The sequence below is a fragment of the Macrosteles quadrilineatus genome, unplaced genomic scaffold (genome assembly GCF_028750875.1).
Source record: "Macrosteles quadrilineatus isolate MER2022 unplaced genomic scaffold, UCM_ALF_1.0 Scaffold_1__1_contigs__length_201487025, whole genome shotgun sequence".
NCBI lineage: Eukaryota > Metazoa > Arthropoda > Insecta > Hemiptera > Cicadellidae > Macrosteles > Macrosteles quadrilineatus.
The window spans coordinates 108,174,638-108,193,069 of record NW_026542594.1 but is presented as its reverse complement, the minus strand read 5'-3'; the positions used below and the strand labels follow the sequence as shown (position 1 = coordinate 108,193,069).

Here is an 18,432-nt window from a genome sequence, read left to right as displayed (position 1 = left end):
ACCTTTCAGGTGAGGACTCTTAAACAAAGAATAGCCTCGCTGGAGGAAACGCTGGATCACCAGAGCCGACAGTCGCACAGCTCTAAGGCCAGTGAGACTTCTCTGTGATCAGTTGGCCTCTAGCAACTGGTTGGGTGTCTTATAGCTTCAAGTTACCAACATGTACAGTAATATATCTTCAACAATGTTAGTCAATATATGAAACATAGTTTGATAAAATAGTATCTTTAATCACTAGGGACTATGTGACTCTTTAACAACCAAGGTGGAATCGAGGTCGGAAAATGTGCGAAGGTTGAAAATTCATTTTGGCTCATCTGATGACAATCTATATTTTACGTTATAATGTACTATGGTTTGGCTAACTAATTTAAAATCATTAATTTTTTACATTGTTTACTTCTAAAAATTAGCCCCCACAGTTGTATTTCCCCTTTGTTATGGTATTATGCAAAAAGCTGGGGTAAAAATTGGTTTTTCCCATTTTTGATCCTAAAAACACAAAATTTCACAATTTCATTCCAAACCATTTTGTAGAGCTTAAAAAAAGAAATAATGTTGTTTATTGAAGTGTTGTTGTATGCGTAACGGTTACAGATATAATTCAAAAAATTGTAAATTTTAAAATTACAACTTTATTCTTATGGAGAATAAATAAACTTTTGTAGTTTGCTTGTTTATGTTTAGATTTTAATCCAATTAGGCAATTTTGTTTATTTCATACTAAGCTATCAACATTTAGACCCGGGACCAATTTACTTTTTCGTTTTGAGGTCCCCAGAGGCCAAAAACACCATCCGTTCAAATTCATATATATATATATTTATATATGTGTCCATTAGCGCGATAACTCGAGCAAAGTTGATCCGATTTTGATGAAATTTGGTACAAACGTGTAAACCTACATTTATTCGAACGAGTTCGCGAACCAGCATAATCGGACCATGGGATCAGGGGTTTATGGGGGGTTTTATGGGGTAAAAATGGGTTTTTCTCATTTTTGACCCTAAAAACTTTAAATTTCTAAATTTCTCTTTAGACCATTTTGAAGAGCTTAAAAAAACAAATACTTTAGTATATTGAAGTTTTTTTGAATGTTCATTGACTACGGAGAAAATTAAAAAAATTGTAATTTTAAAATTCCCACGTTATTCGTATGGAGAATAAATAAACTGTTCTAGTTTGCTTGTTTATGGATATATTTTAATCAAATTTGGCTTATTTCATACTAAGCTATCAATATTTCAATTGAAAAAACACACCTCAACATCTTCCCCGTAGCAGCAAACCTAACTACTCACTAAAATTAATGTTATTTAAATAGGAAATAAATCTGAAAATTTATAGGGAATATTTTAGTAGAAATCAAGCCGGGTAAATGGAAATTCGCTTAGTATGCAGGTTTGCTGCGACGGGGGTATTTCTTTTTTTCTGCAGTCTGACAAAAGTACAATTCCATCTGCAAACATGACAGTGAAAAGTCTACTAGTTTCTGTAATCAATGAAAAATTCAATTGTTTATTGTGTGCTGAACCTAGTTTAGTGCTTTTTAAAGAGGTTAATAAATTGGTGATGAATGTTAACACTTCAGTATGCAGCTGTTTCCTGCGTCCTTGTAGAGGAAATATTTTTTTTCCAAAATCATCTAAGCAAACATTCAACCTGGCAAGTTAAAAACTCTCACAAAAAAGCAAATAATCTAATCTTACCTTATTACACATGATGAAAAACTTTTGAGTGAATTTTTTACCAGTATAACATAGGTGAGGATTAAGCATAGTTCAAACATTTATTTCAACCTAATAATAAGTTTGCCTGCCTGGTGAATGTCAAAGAGTATAAAGTAATATTCTGGTTGATAAAAGACATAAAGACCGAAAAATATCTATTTGTTTGGCAGCACACTCTGGATATAGGGTGACTGAAAAGTAACTTGCACCCCCCCCCCCCTAACTTTATAACTATTGAGATATTTGAAATCAGTTTGTGACAACCTTACTAGATATGAGGGGCTACAATAATAATGGTTAGTTTTTAAAATTGTACCTTTAGGGTTAGTGGGGGTAGGGGATAGCTCAAAATTTTGAAATGGGAAATATAGTCGACTTTCATGTAATTTGACAGAAATAATTTACATAAAGAAAATAAAAATCGGACCTATAATAACAAAATTGCGCTCAAAATTATTCACCCTAAAACAGACAGGTGTTAATGATAACAGTAATAATTATGCGGAGTTGAGAATTTTCCAGGCACTGTTTACTAACCATGTAGATGTTATTAGCAATTATCTGAACTAGAAAAATGCTGCCTTAATACAAATTGAAAGTTAATAAAACAAAAATATTTTTTTTACTACCGCGATACAATTTTGGTTTAGGCTAGTTATCAAAAGTAATTTTTTGTTGTCATTTAGTTATTAGTGGTATGATTTTTTCCTTTTTGTCAATTGTTTAGTTTTATGAAGACCTGTAAAATCATATGAAGGTTTACTATACTTTCTTTTGAAAAATTTTGATCCATGGGTAAAGATTTTGTAATTACAGTAGAGCATCGAAAACTCATATGCTTCGCGAAAAAGAATTTCAAGGTGGTGGTGGGTCGCTAAACCAAAAAGTTTGGAAACCGCTGCACCAGTCCATCCGTTTATTTAATAAATTGCTAATAATATTTTAAGTGGACTCTCCTTTGGTTATCATCATATGTCTGTTACTAACTGATACATTTAAATTTTGAACACATACAGCATTGTTGTATACTTACCTAACAATAACCAAACTTAATCAAATTTTGACTCAGCCATTTTGTAATATTATGTGCTCTTCAAGTGTTTAAATAAATGTATGCCATTAGCTACCAATCTTCCTCATTAAAAGACCCAAAATAGGCACCTAGTTGTAGTAATAATATTAATAAGTTAAATTATTATTTCTGCTGTACACAGCGTTTGTTGTGGGACTGACCAAAAACATCAGGTGTTGAATTGAATTAGTACATCAGTTACTATTTTTGTTAAACATGTTAAATTCAATTAATTATTTTGGTTATTAGTTCAATTGTGTGCAATATTACACCATTTGCTAAGTAAAGCCTTCATACTAATTAATATTAATATTAGTGATGGTCAAAACCAAAAATTGTGAATTTTAAAACCGAAACTTAAACTTTAAAAATTCGAATCCCGAATCTCGAATCCCAAAACCTAACCGCAAAACTTTTTTTACTTATATTTGACAAAGGTCAAAGTTTAAAAAAATACAGGTAATCAAACGTTAAGTATGCAATCAAAAATGAAAGAGATTGACTCCTGACCCTGACATAATAACATAAAAATGTGATTGATAAACTTAAAACCCAAAACAACATAATTTAATATATTTTAATCAAATTTGGCTTATTTCATACTAAGCTATCAATATTTCAATTGAAAAAACACACCTCAACATCTTCACCAACCCATTTATATGTTGATTCCCATATATGTTAATTTTTAATAAACAACCATCCTGACACCAACATAAACATGAATATTACATTAATTAGAACATTTCTTGGCAATATTTCTTTGTATTCAATAACTATTGTTATGAAACTGAATTGTATGTCGTTCCAGTTGTATTTAATATGTCTTTTGAGTCCAGAATACAATTTACTTTTTTCATTACTCTTAATGCTGATCTGTTTGCTCTATTGCTACCAGCTTGTAAGAAAACAGTGTTAAAAACAATAATAATGACGCAAAAAAATCTGCAGTCTAAAAAAAAACTGCTAAAATCTTTAATTTCAAAACTTTTGAATCTCGAAACTCAATGATCAAATCTCGAAACCGAAACTTTTTTTAAGGTTTTGAGATTTGAGATTCGGTTTAGACACATCACTAATTAATAATTAATTTACTCTATTGTTTTGTAAATAGTAACATTTGTAAGTAGTTTAAAATTATGTTTATTACTCCATATTAAAAAATTATTTTTCAATTTATTTGTGGTTTTATTTTTTCATACTATATTAAGTTAAATATTTTTTTTTAGATTCTTCTTTTGTTATTAATCAAATTGCTGTGGTAATACTAAAAACTCAGTTTTTCAAAGCTGCAAATAATGCGGGGAGGCAGTAAGGTAGGCTAAATATATTATTTTTTTGCATTTCTTTTTGTATTATTTCTCCAAATTATAGAGCTTTTCTTCCAGGACAGAATGATATATAACACTTTGGTGCTAAAAATATTTTACCCGTGTAAAAAAAATCTGGAACAAATGCATAGGCGAGGCCTGACTTCTTTTGAAATTAGGTTTTTTTTAAATATTTGTATATTTTTTGATTAAATATGCAAGTTACCTTGGTGATGGGGACAGCAATAGCTTTGAAAGAAAAAAAGAAAACTGGAAAAAGCTATTGGAGGAAAATATGGGGCTGAAATGTTTAAGGTAGGCAAAATAACGCATATCACATATTTTCTATACCCCTAGGCCTAAGGCCTAAGTTATATGACGTTAACCGCAAATCGTTATTTTTGTCATGTTATGTACCTTTTCTCAGGAACTACTAGGGATAGGGAGTTAAAATTTTTACACAACATGTATGTTATAGTGTTAAACACACTGAGTTTGTTTTAGGGCCTAATTCCAACCTACTTGGTAAAAATATATATATATATCACAAGAAATTTGAAAAATGTTTAGTACCTCCAAAAAAAGTTTTTATCTAAGCTATTTATTAGTTTAAAATCCTGAAAAAACCTCAGGACATGTATCAAAGGTATACAAAGAACTGACAAAAATTTCAGAGAGATAGGCCATATAGTATTTCCAAAAAGGTACCTTACGTTAGCATTACAGAGCTAGGGATTCCGCCTCCCCTAAGCCAAGTTAAGCAGTACGTGCATTGGTTAACAAAGTATTTGAGAGGGCTTTTTTTTATTGATTTAATTTGTTCAAAACTTCAAAGTAGAGTATTTTACTTAACCACAAGATTTTTGTAAGTATGTAAATAAATCTACCTTACCTAATATAATATATTAATGGGTCAAGTCTCTTCTCTACAAAACTTAAAATAAGACCAAGGGTAAAAACACACATACAGCAATTGAGGGCGGAGTGGGCGGTATGATCCAGAGCGAGCTTAAGTGGAGCAACTGATACACATACAGCGACTAGCGAGAGCGATCAGTTCCAAGATGTCACATAGTAAGTTGGCACGTAATTTGCAGAAGCGAAAACAATTGGTTGAAAACATTCATTTTGCGTGCTTCAAACCGGTCAAGAGTGGGTGCATAAAGTGAATGAAGGAAGGGAGGTGAGTGGCAAATATCACCATTTGTTTCCAGTTCTTAGAAGCATGAATCACGTGACGATTCGTGCAATACATGAGTATGTTAGACTGCTGTAACTTAACCTCCTTGAATTGAATCGCTCGATAAACTATCGAAATTAGTATATATCTATATACCAGGTTACTGGTTATTTAAAACCTATTCAGCCCCACCCGACAAGCCAGTATTTGAGACAAGCTTAATTTCATATTACACTTAAATTACCTTAATTATACTGAATTGAATCCAAATTATTTATCAAAAGTTGGGACCTGTTACAATAATCTAATACATAATGTATATATGACAATGACCTTCGCACAGTGACTCGAGCAGAGTGACTCAAGATTAAGTAGTTGCCCTCTCTGTTCCCAAACACTTGAAAAAACAAACAAGATTGTTCAAAAGTCAACCGCTTCGCTACGCTACACTCCAAAAGCTGTTTGTGTGTGCGTTACTACTTGAATGTATGGGTTTGATTTTGTCGCTCTAAATCGCACCGCACCGCTATCAATCACTGTATGTGTGTTTTTAGCCTAAATCAGGGCTTTAGAAAAAGTTTGTGTTAAGAATACTATAGCTTCCAAGTATACTATACTAATTTTGTGTGTCCGTATAGGTACTACTATTAATTATTAGGATATCAAAATGATTGTAAAATACACTTTACTAACACTAATTGGGCTTTAAAAGACTGAACATATTAGGTATTGTGTGTAAATAAAATATAAATGTAAAAATAAAATGTACTCTTTAATTAATTAAACCTTGATATTAGTTTGAGATCTAAAAAATCTTTACTTGTTTAGCCATTGATACAACTTGAGATTACATCCCCTATATTGAAATCAAGGCCACACTAAAAAAACAGGCCGTAATGCTCGTCAAGCATGACGTCACGATAGAAGACGGCAATGACGTAATTAAGGTTATATTTTTGTTTTCGATGAAAAGATTAAAACAAGCAGCTGATCACAAACGGCAAACATTACGTCATTGCCGTCTTCTATCGTGACGTCATGCTAGACGAGCATTACGGCCTGTTTTTTTTAGTGTGGCCTTGATTGAAATGGTCACCAGTTTTTAACACGTTTACTACCGCAATAGTACAAAATTTGTCTTTCATATAGACCAGTGACGCACATATGCGACGGCCAGTTTCTACCCATAGACTGCCGTCGCATAGACTGACGACGCATATTTGCGTCGGTGTTCCAATGTTATCAAAATGCTTATATCTTTGTATAACGGTCTATTTGAATGCACTGAATTCTCTGCAGTGGTCTACAGGGATGTCTGACGCACAACTGTGTCACTTGGTCTGTGGATGGATATGATGATTGGTGACGTCATATGATAGTTGGAAAAACTGGTCTTTACTTTTCTGCATCACTGTATGTATGTATGTATGCAGTACGTATGCTGCATTATCCTATGTTGCTTTTATATTTGTTCCGTTATAAACTGTTCTTGAATAATCAGTTTTTTTTTACTTACTTTCACCTCAAAACACTAACAAAAATGAACTGTCACATATATACAACATTTGAGCTATTTCAAGAAAAATATGATAATTTTCAATTTTCACTATTTGTCGCAAATATGTGACATTACAAGAGGTTATCAAAAATATAAAAAAAAAACAAGAATATATTATTTACAAATACGATTGCAGTGTATTATAAAGTAAATTATCACTGTTTAACAGGTTTTCGCCCGTGGTCTGCGTGTACTGTTAACCAAGTGACAGCCGGTCTATGTGTTACGATTAAATTGTATACCTCGGTCCAAGTGCAATGATCGCGGCGTCGCATCGAACAAGTTAAATCAAAATTGTTGCAGTTAATGTGAGCCACCGACAGATTGTTCTGATGTAAATTTTTTGTCAAATACATAAACTTTTTTTACAAGTCAAACTGATAGATCAGCTGGTCCATATAGATGGGATCTGGGATGTCTACTTCAGTACCGGTATACAATAGTTAATGGTATTGACTGATATCGGAGTGAAGCACTGCCTTACTCCTGGGTAAAATCATATCTTTGTTTTTTATTACAAACCATATTTTTTTAGTCTGTATTGTATTGTAGTATCTTCTTCTATATATTTATTCCGTAAGCGAATCGGTCCTCACCAAACATCTCGAGCTAGGAAAAAGGTAGCATGGCTGTTGAGGATTCATTTTAAAGCTTAAGGTCCAAGGACGGTGGGGAGAATATCAGAAGTGTCAAAAATTACCTCTGCTGTGCCCCACAGGCCAACAAAGATCCAGTTATTTTCTAATGGAAGTACTGATACAGTGGTATAATCTATATATTTAATACACAGTTGTAACACTGTTTTCTCAGTAATTACTGGACCGATCTACAAGATTTATGTCTCAAATTAAAGGGGATAGTGTTTAGATTTGCCGAACTTCCTTAGAATTTACGTTTTTTCTAAGGGCTACGACCTACAGCCCTTTAAAGGTCGAGTCAATACAATTCTTATTGAAGAATATAATAAACAGTTTCTAAATTATTCGTCAGCTGTTTAATGTTTGTCAGACATTGTTATTATTTTTATAACATCACTTTCAGTATGCAATTATTAAACTTGGAGTTTCTGTTTATAAACACATGATTTTGATCAAGGAAAGTGTATTTGTTAACTTATTTTTGAAATGTTTTAGTTTTCCTGCAAAGTGATCTGAAGGAAAGTGGTAATTGAGTTTAAGTTTGAGTATGGAATGTGAAATAATACCCATAGTAGGGAACGGAAACTTATTGTTTTGATCAATATAATTTATTCTCTACGGCCACCAGAATAATCATGGGAAAATCCGCTTGCAAGTTGTACATATAATTGCTAATGAGTGGGAAACATACAAACATTTTATAGTAGGTGATGAATCTTACTCAAGATCAGTGTTAAACGTTCAGTGGTACCAAACTTTACCTTCTCAAGATGGCGAGTACGCTGGGATACGTGGAACTACAATACATCAGCGATTTTTTTTTTCAAATACACAGGGAAGTTGCTTGAGAAACTGTGACTTACCATTCGGTTCTGGCGAAGAAGTATGTGACTTGATGTTTAATGGCAATGTTGACTCGGGTCATTATAGCGTTATAAAACTTTATCGTTAACCCCAGGGTGTGAAAAGTACAAAAAGAAAAAGAAAAGGTAATCATTAACCGGGCGTAAAGAGACATACCGAACGAAAAAAAATGTAGAGAACCATCGAACTAAAAAGGTAAAGAGCGGTGTTGGTGTTAAATGTGCTCTGGAAGTCCCTACAAAAAATACCAGCTCTTTTGAATTGGGGTCCTTAGATTGGATTTGTCACTACTTCAAATCTATGAATTTCAAGTCAGAACAGACTAACTGGGACACAAAAATGTTTTAGTTTTCCTGCAAAGTGATCTGAAGGAAAGTGGTAATTGAGTTTAAGTTTGAGTATGGAATGTGAAATAATACCCATAGTAGGGGACGGAAACTTATTGTTTTAATCAATATCATTTATTCTCTATAGCCACCAGAACAATCATAGGGAAATCCGCTTGCAAGTTGTACAGATAATTAATTGCTAATGATTGGTAAACATACAAACATTTTATTGTAAGTGATTAATCTTACTCAAGATAGGTGTTCAACGTCCAAATTTTACCTTCTCGAGATGGCGAGTACGCTGGGATATTTGGAACTACAATTTATCAGTGAACTATACCCTAACTATATATTTCGAGCAGGCCTACACAGAAAAGTTGCTTGAGAAACTGTGACTTACGATATCGGTTCTGGCGAAGAAGTATCTGACTTGATGTTTAATGGCAATGTTGACTCGGGGTCATTATAGCGTTTATCATTAACCCCAGGATGTGAAAAGTACAAAAAGAAAAAGAAAAGGTAATCATTAACCGGGCGTAAAGAGACATACAGAACGAAAAAAAAACATCTAGAGAACCATCAAACTAAAAAGGTAAAGAGCAGTGATGGTGCTAAATGTGCTCTGGAAGTCCCTTCTAAAAAATACCATTTTTTTTTTAATTGGGGTCGTTAGATTGGATTTGTCAGTACTGCAAATCTATGAATTTTGAGTCAGAACAGACTAACTGGGACACAAATATTTTTCCTTGTGTTGTCACAAGGGGAAGGTAAAATGAACTCCTTATCAACATTTTGAGTTTATGGAAAATCTTATCAACAGCGGCTATAAAAATAGTATTAAGGGTCAAAAGAGACAAAAAACTATTTGAGTAAAATATAATAGGTACAAATCTGCATTTGAAATGGCCAGTTCCAAGTCTCACTTGAATCAACATCTTTCTGGTAGTGGTAGTCTAGATAGTTTTAAAATCCACGACTCCTTTTCCATCAAATTGGACCGTTAATACCCTCTAACATTGAACATAGTATGCCCAACTTTATATATACGACGTAAACACAGCTTTTACTCACAGTATGGGTCAAAGATTCGTGAAATGCGACCAACTGCTGATGCGTGATTTACATGTAGGCTAAGTGACTATCTTTATTCCATACAACAAATGTAATGGAAAAAAAAACTACGAATATAGGAATATACTTGAGCAAATTATCTAAATAGCATAAATAGCTGCTTATTAGGTAAAACATTCATTTGGTTAAAATCATATATTGGTTTGATTAACATAAAATAGTTTATACAGGCAAACTATCAGTTCTATTTCATGTAAAAAATTAAACAACAACTAAATAAAATACAAAGATAAACAGTATTTGTTAATTATTATTTCTTTTATTGCTGACAATATTCCTGTGGCGGAGCACGGGCGGTTAACTAGTAGCAGTTAAATAAGCAGTTTTAAATATACCAGCTGATGGAAACATTGCGTATTGTTTGTTTGTTGATTTTAGTTTTCTGTTTTTAGGTTGGAATAGTAATGCAGTGTTGAAATGTATCGTGTTAGGGCAAAACCGTGACTACGAAGGAGAGTATTTAGGAATGGTGCACAGCATAGGGAATGGTTAAGGGTCCGCCGGACCCCGAGTCGGAAATCTCAGCACGATGTAGCTAACGGCTGCTTGGAGCGCTGCTCAACGGAGGGGAGCGGGAGAGGGGCCGAGTGAGTGGGAGAGGGGATGAGAAAGCGGCGCGGCGCCCAGCAGGAGAGGAACCGCTTACCCACGCGCACTGGCATACTCACTGTTTTATCATTGCCACTAGTGCAACTTCCACTCCACAAAACACCAAAACACCGCGAGCCAAGGCGCGGTCTAATGAGCGCCGGGAATGCTTCAAAACTCACCACTCGTGCTTATCCATATACTAAATAAATATTCAAAGTTGGCTACAGTACTGGGTTTTGTCAGTAAATGCATTTTGGCTGCAAACAGATTACTGTACCATAAGTAAACCCAGTTATGGTAGGTACAATATTTTGAAATATAAAAACAACAGTTGAAATAGAAAATTTTTATTTCAATTATTTATAATTTACCTTCATTTACCAATTATTAAATAATTACAATAATTTATCAGTTTTATTCGTCGACAAAACTTTTCAAAACCTATCCCTTATTGGGAGTCCCCGAGGGTGTCTTGGGTCGATGAGCTCTGGCAATACACATTTGAAATAAAAATTAGTCAGGGGTTTTTCCATTTTGTTTTCCCAAAACTGGTCGTCCCTCACGATTTTCTCTATGGACATGCCTTTGTTAGTCCACACCAAAAACCAACAATTTTTTTGTTGTGTTATGTGGAGCTGTCCCTGGATTTGGTAGTAGTAGCAATGGCTCCGTTTTAATTTTAGATTCCTTTCTTCATCCAGCACACAAAACTTTATTTTCTTTTCAACAACTGCATCAGCTGGCGTCAGGTCTTTAGCTGATGCAGGACATTTGACCTGTAAAACAAAATACAGATGATGTAACAAAATTCTGGTACAGTATTGCAAATCACACCCAAAATTTGATTTAGTTAAATGAAATACACGACTCAATTATTAGTATCTTAAAGCAGGCCTACCACAACAATGAATTGTAAATTGTTATAGTTATAAATTTCAAACGTACGATGCTGTTGGCAAAATTACTTTAGTTCACACATGTTTGCTTTGTTGACTAATGTATTTATAACCTTTTAGAATAAATATGTTATCTGGAATGATAAATATTACAACAGTTTAGTATTTCTTCTCTTTTGGAAACGTAAATGCACAAGGTAATGCGTTACAAATTTAATGTTTTTAGGCAATTGAGTATAAATAATAAATATACAAGTTTACCCACCTCTACTAAACCCAAGCCCTCGATTACACCATCGGGTGAAGCGGCAAGAAATGGCTGCATCCTGTCAACAAATAGGGAAAAAGTTAAGGTAACTGTTGGCAGCCATTATATGGTTCCACAAACCGTATGTCTTCAATTCTCCTACTACATTTAATTCTTCCACCTTCTCAAGAATCAGTTCCTTTAGTTCTGCGATTGCATGCTTTTCATTTTCCAAGCCGTATCTGAAGCACAACAATTAATTTATTCCCAAAATTGGGTTTTCTAATTTCATTAGTTTTCATTTTTAGTGGGAATTCAGGTTTATTATCATCAAAAATCTAACACTAATTGCTTGTACCCACGTCATTGATGACAATATAATAATGCATTTATATTTAATAGTATGTTCTTGTTAGTACAAATTACCCATTTTAAAGTTAATATAAAATATTGTTTTTAAATTGTAATGTTGTAGGGGAGGCGAAACTTTTAGTTTGTATAGCAATTTTTTCTTAAATCCCATAGATAACCTTTAGATTAGAATAGTGCACCTGTTGCTCGAATCCGAGCAATTGTAAAGTATGGACCGCGTCTCGCTGTACCTAGTGTAGGAGTAGTGTATCTTATTAATCACCTTCACGTATTATATACTGTATGTATATGCATAAGGATTAACATTGGTTTATATCTGATTTAACTTACCTTGTTGCGGAATTTCCTGAAAATTGCTTGTACAATAGTTGCTCAACCAACTTCTGACAGGACGTTGTTGAGCGCATTTTACAAATCCTTCCAAAATTTGATGCAGTGATCCTTTTTTTTCTCTCTTTTACCCATAAATCACACAGGCTTTGACCTAGAAAATACAAATTGCCTACCAATTAAGATACCAACCCCTGTAAGGGTTATTTTTAGGCAAATGTGAATGAGAGAAAAAATTATTTATTATTATTAATATTGATACCTCTCGAATTTCTCTCTAGCTGTGATCTCTTTTCTTCATTCATCTCAAGAGAATGCAAAAGCTCATTTTTCCTAGTCTGAAACTGGTCGTCATCAAGGTCAGGAGTGGTCTCAGTGTCTCCATAATCCGCGTCGGGGAAAAGGCAAGTGTTTCTCTTTGACTTACCAACCAAATTTTTTTTGGGTTTCAATCTCTTCTTTTGTTTTCGTGAACTAATTAACTTTGAATATTTCCCTGGACTGACACCAAATGTCATCTTTTTGTAAAGTTTGCGAAGTGCTTCTTCCTTCATATTCATTGAGAGTGCTGACATCTCACTTCTGGTGTTGTAAGAGTTTCTTTGTGACATGTTAACTCTTTTTCCTGCCACAAATTTGCAAACTAGAGCATTGTAACACTCGGCTAGATTGGTAGTTACGCATTGAAGAAGAGAGAATGAAAAAAAGTTAAGGTAACTGTTGGCAGCCATTATATGGTTCCACAAACCGTATGTCTTCAATTCTCCTACTACATTTAATTCTCTCTCTTTGGGGCCAGAGCAAAAGTAGGTTTTGCAATTAGAATGGTCCCCAAATACATGCCGAGGGCCGTTTGCTATGTCCTCCTTCAGTTGTCTGATTCTCTCATGCACTGGTATGTCTTCCTTAGATTTTGCATGTTTAACTGCACCAGTTACTGCATATCTGGAAGTTGAAATATTTATCATTGGTTAAAGTGAGTTTATTAATACCGTCAATTGAATTGGCGTGTTAAGAAAAGATTGTTAATATTATTGTAATAAATATTATGGGTAGCCTTTTGACAACTTAGGGATTACGTCAATTAGAAGAAGTCATTATTTCTCAGCCACAGACACAACATTCCAAAAATATGAATCACTGCTTATGTTTCACCCGTTTTTACATGACAATAGTTATTGAGTATATAGTTGCTCCTTGGATGTTTGTGTCAGGCTAAGTATAGTAAGTAAGCTGTTTAAACTTATTACTCACAAGTTTGTATTTATAAAGAACACACACATACCTCAGCCTTAGGAGATTTGTTTTCACTTTGTTCCTCAGTTCTCCAGGAACAGGTCCAACTTCGTTACGTTTTTGGTCCCCAACCTCTTGCAATTTCTTTATGTAATTTCTCAACAAATGGTTAGTGCATTCTATTTTGGTAATCGTTGTTGAAGGCCCATAAGGTTGAGTTTCAACTAACTTTGTCATGACACTGCTGTCGCCATCTCCTAAAGAAATTTTAGTATTAATAAAGAAATATTCCTGCCTAAAGTTAATAGTTTATAATATCCAAGTTTTGAATGTGATAGTTTTAAGTATCCAGTGTTTACAGGTAAATTATATTGTTGTTAAAAAGTGTCAGATCAGGTTTTAATCAATGCACTTACCGATCACGTTCACGTACTTCAGATTGTACATTTCTTTGCTTTTTTAAAGCCTTCCACAATGATGTCGCTTTCCATGGCAGTAGACGTCTTTGACCAATTTTTATAGCACACATGCTCAGGTGGAGTCAATTGTTTGCCTTTAGCTCTAGCACATATGCAACAATATGAGTTTCTAACTCCAATGTACAGTATTTTTTTGGTTTTCATGCCAATGATACAACCCTAAAACAAAACAAAAATAGTATTAAAAGTCAAACACAAACTTTCGTCACATGAAAGCATAATTTAAGCTTGGATATTTTATTGCATCATGTTTACAGTATATACAAACATATCATGAGATGGAGTACGGCACAGTATTTTGCTTGAAAAGCTGGTGGGTAACATTCGTCCAAAAAAGATGCACGAGATATGAACAAATGTTTATATATGAAAAAAACTAGAAATGTGTAGAAAACAATGTAATAACAATAGGACACAGCTTACCACGCCTGATAAAGCATTGTAGTTGGTCTTGTAGGAACGCTTACACCAAGCCCCATCAATAATGACCGTTATCTCTGGTACTCCTTCGCTGTCGACACAGCCAGCAGCTTCAGCTAACTCTGCCTCTTCACGTGCTGCTTCCTCCAAGCTCTCCCAAGTACAGTCGTGGATAGCAGAATCGACAAGCTGTTGATGTCTAGCGTACGTTTTTTGTGACATGCATGGCATATCAAGACAACAACATAATTCTTCCAGTTGGGAGATCCAGTCCAAGGTTTTTTCCAGTTCGCCTTTTACATTTGACGGAAACTGAGCGACCTTTTTTTTCGAGGATGAGGCATTTCAAATAAATAACTATACAAAGGAACTTGCAGTACGAATGAACCTGTCTTTTCTAGATAATAGAACTTACAATACTATAAAAGAATATTACAAACGATATTATAGCAGAATGAGACTGTGCACGTGTGCTGGTGATGGATGCTAGTATAGCAGAAAGCCCTATCGCACGGCCTTCGTGGGCGCGTCCAATGTTGCCTGCGGGGGTGTTCCACCCCAGTCTCACAACAGCTGATCATCAACCTCCACCGCTCTAGAGTGGTGGACTACACTAGCCATCCTGAGTTGTACAGTACTGGTAGTACATAGGTAGCAAACCATCGGCCTAGTCAGTCATACTTATTGCTATACTCTATACAAAAAATTATAATGATATAAATAAAATACTTTTCATCTTATTATCAATTTAGTTTTAGTTTTGAGCGAATCGTTACCGGTACAGCATTAGAACCATTATACGTGTTGTGGTACGTTCATAGTTCATCTTAATCTACTTTCTCATACAAACTAGATTATTATCTTACAAATATTATAAATGTGAAATTTTGTGCGTTTGTTTGTTTGTTTGAAGTTCATCACGCATTACCTACTGGTCGGGTTGGTCTTAAATTTTGTATGATGAGCTCCATATGGTGATAGACCATTTTTGCTATGGTAGATGTGGTAACTATAGCATGCCGTACATTAATGGAACAAAAAAATTCTAAAACCGTGTCCTCCCCCATTGAAAACGTACACCAACCCCGTATAAAGGGCGGGTATTCTGCTAGTATCTATGTAAAAAGGATTTGTTCAATAAACTGACATGTTTATTTAACAACGGGCGGGTATTCTGCTAGTATCTGTATAAAAAAGATTCGTTCATTAAACTGAAATGTTTATTTAACAACAGTGTAGCCAAAACATCGATGAGCCCAAATAGTTGTGTGTGTTGTGGGTACAGCAGAAGTACGGTATTATATAGTCAGTGCAGAAAGCTTTCTCAGCTGAGAGCTGAGAATTGGAGGAGGGGAAGCAATATGACCGTGGAGGGGCTGTACGCGTGTAGTTCCACTCGCGGCCGCAAGGTTCGGTACGTTACGGCTTCAAATTTGCTAGTTGCAGAGGTTCACGGTAACTGACTTTGTAAGCTACCCATACATGCTAGTGAAAAACAATAAACGGTGTTTTAAAGAACAAAGAACAATCTAAGTGACCCTTGTTTCACATTTTTAAAGTAACGATTCTATAATAAGTTACAGCAGTTTAAAATTGCCATTTTTCGTCAACATTCAAAAGAATATTTTCAGGCTTCATGGTACAATAGTTAACATATTGAAACTACAATAATTTAGATAATTTTATCATCTTCAAAATGACACCCTTATTTTGATTCTACGTTAAATGTAGCCTTCGGTAACTCAGTTGCTCCAGCCCCTTGCGTTTGCACAAAACGGCAGAGGTAGGGCGGACCCTTAAGGACAAATTACAACGGAGGTGAAGGGCTGGGGGAATTGCTGGGTTGGGCCCCTAGTTCTTGTTTAAGTGAGCTGGTCACTGAGATTGCTAATGTTTATTGTCAAAGACATGATTATTCAGCCTTTCAACATGGCTAATAATTCATGTAACCATGTATTAAAGAAAGTTACTTTTTGTGTGTTTTTTTACTAGGCCCTTGCTCAGGATTGTTATTCTAACACTTCACTCTAGGCCTAGAGGTTGCGACATTATCACTTGGATAAAATCCATTGGTGATTGGAAGGATTTAGACCCGGATCCTCAAGGACCAAAGTCCTGTGCAGAACAAACAAATCAATAATAATATTGAGGGATATTTTTAACTCCCTCTCTACTAATGTTATGTAATGTAATGTTACTAATGTTAAAGTAATGTATGTACTAATGTTTTTTACTAATGTGTTGATCTGGTACTTGTATTTATTAATTCTCAACTCATTTACCTCTATCTCAGAATATGATTTCCATTAGTTGTATTGCCAATATTTTGCTAGTCTGTACAGCCCTTTACAGTGTTGGTTCACTACAGTGATTACATAGTAGTTGGCCTCAAATATATTTTCACTCTTTCAGGTATTAGAAAAAAATCATAACCAACATATCGATAATTAATTTATTTGCCTTTAAGAGTAATAACCTTAAACTACAAAAATTTGCAGAGTTTTACACTGTGTTATTACTGTGTCTTGTTTTTCCTCTACCGATCCAGTTTTTTTTCAGCTCCAGGCACTGGATGCTGTACATGTAAAATCTCATTGTTTGCAATGTAATAGGTATCAAAGTTGGCATCTATGTACCTGGCATGAATTCCTTTAGACAGACACCAGGATATTGCTTTAATAGTCTCCGGGGTTGGTTCTTTGGCTGTAAAAAGCAACAAGATTACACATTCTTAAGTCATAGATTGTTGACATAAATGTCTTGAAAAAGAAAAGTATATTCACATATGTAGTGATGGTCAAAACCAGAAATTTCGAATCTCGAAACCAAAACCGAGACTTAAAAATTCAAATCCCGATTCTCGAATCTCGAAACTTGAACGCGAAACTTTTTAGTTTCTTGGTCAAGGTTGATAAAAAATAAAAAATACAGGTAATGATAACATTTTTATTATGGCTATGAGATTATGCGATCAAAACTGAAAGAGAGTGACTCCTAATCCAGATATAGGTAATAACATGAATGTGACACATAAACAAAATAAAATTTTTTTTTAACAACTAACATTAAAATAAATGAAACTCTTGACATTGAAATAAACATAAACATTACATTAATTAGAACATTTAGTGATCAATATTTCTTTGTTTTTAATAAATATCGATATGAAACTGAATTCTAAGCTGTTCCAGTATTTAAGATGCCTTTTGCAGTTCAGAATACAATTTACTTGTTTCATTAGTGTTAATGGAGATGTGTTTGCTCAATTGCTACTAGCTTGTGTGTAAACAATGTTAATAATAATGACACAAAAATGTCATGATTTTCTAAAATATAAGTGCCAAAACTTCCTATTTCGAAACTTTTGAATGTCGAAACCAAAACTTTTCCAAAGTTTTGATGGTTTTGAGATTTGGTTTTGACACATCACTATTCACATGTATACTGCACGAGATTAAAAATAGTATACAAGAAGGTGAACAGAATCTTCTGTATGTTTAATTCCGTAAGCAAATCAGTCCCCACGAAATATTTAGAGTTAGGAAAAAGCTAGCATGGCTGTTGAGGATTCATTTTAAAGCTTAATGTCTTTAAGCTTTGGCGGTGGGAAAAGTATCAGAAGTGTCAAAAATTACCCCTGCTGTGCCCCACATGCCGTCAAAGATCCAGTTATTTTCTAATGGAAGACTGCTATGCTACAGTGTTTTTATAAACTGTTAAAAATATACCAGCTGATGTAAACATTGTGTATTTGTTTGTTTATTGATTTTAGTGTTCTGTTTTTAGGTTGGATTGGAATGGTTATGCAATGTCGAAATGTATCGTTTTAGGGGAAAACCGCAACCACAAAGGAAAGTATTTAGAAATGGTGCACAGAATAGGGAATGGTTAAGGACAGGGCGGAAAAATAATATTGCTGGGGGAGATTTGAACTAGATACTGCCTGTTGTTCCAAGCAAAACAAGTTTCAAATATTATAACATATAATGCATAGTATATAGTAAATATGGAACGATACAATAATTGTATCTTTTGTATGGTATCACACC

General features: G+C 34.3%; 3 protein-coding genes across 8 annotated transcripts in view; 1 reads left to right on the top strand and 2 right to left on the bottom strand.

The window, feature by feature from the left end:
- Positions 1-3,981, top strand: part of LOC128982942 (colorectal mutant cancer protein-like) — a 217,105-nt gene extending 213,124 nt beyond the window's left edge. Inside the window, exon 15 of the mRNA XM_054402042.1 lies at positions 10-3,981. Coding sequence (XP_054258017.1) covers positions 10-108 — 99 coding nt within the window. The 3' untranslated portion in view covers positions 109-3,981. The remainder of the gene's footprint in view (positions 1-9) is intronic.
- A 6,799-nt stretch (positions 3,982-10,780) lies between these two features.
- On the bottom strand, positions 10,781-12,571 carry LOC128983703 (uncharacterized). The gene is made up of 4 exons (XM_054403105.1): positions 12,511-12,571; positions 12,249-12,402; positions 11,565-11,625; positions 10,781-11,179 (listed from the first exon to the last, which is right to left on the bottom strand). Exons 1-4 carry the CDS (start codon positions 12,551-12,553, stop codon positions 10,838-10,840), a joined length of 600 nt encoding a protein of 199 aa, XP_054259080.1. The 5' UTR covers positions 12,554-12,571; the 3' UTR covers positions 10,781-10,837.
- Positions 12,572-16,821: 4,250 nt separating this feature from the next.
- The window catches only part of LOC128982912 (peptidoglycan-recognition protein LF-like), a 175,761-nt gene continuing 174,150 nt past the window's right edge, over positions 16,822-18,432 (bottom strand). For 5 of the 6 annotated variants that reach the window (XM_054402010.1, XM_054401985.1, XM_054401994.1 and 2 more), the window contains one exon: positions 16,822-17,086. In XM_054402010.1, coding sequence (XP_054257985.1) covers positions 16,920-17,086 — 167 coding nt within the window. In that variant the 3' untranslated portion in view covers positions 16,822-16,919. The remainder of the gene's footprint in view (positions 17,087-18,432) is intronic. The other variant, XM_054402029.1, reaches the window with a different exon arrangement.

Bases quoted from the DNA above. Each gene is read 5' to 3' on its own strand.
- LOC128983703 (XM_054403105.1), bottom strand. From the start codon at position 12,553: ATGAATGAAGAAAAGAGATCACAGCTAGAGAGAAATTCGAGAG. The intron at 12,403-12,510 runs GTATCAATATTA...TGTATTTTCTAG, and splicing joins GCTAGAGAGAAATTCGAGAG to GTCAAAGCCTGTGTGATTTA. The intron at 11,180-11,564 runs GTGGGTAAACTT...TTTGTTTTACAG, and splicing joins AGGGCTTGGGTTTAGTAGAG to GTCAAATGTCCTGCATCAGC.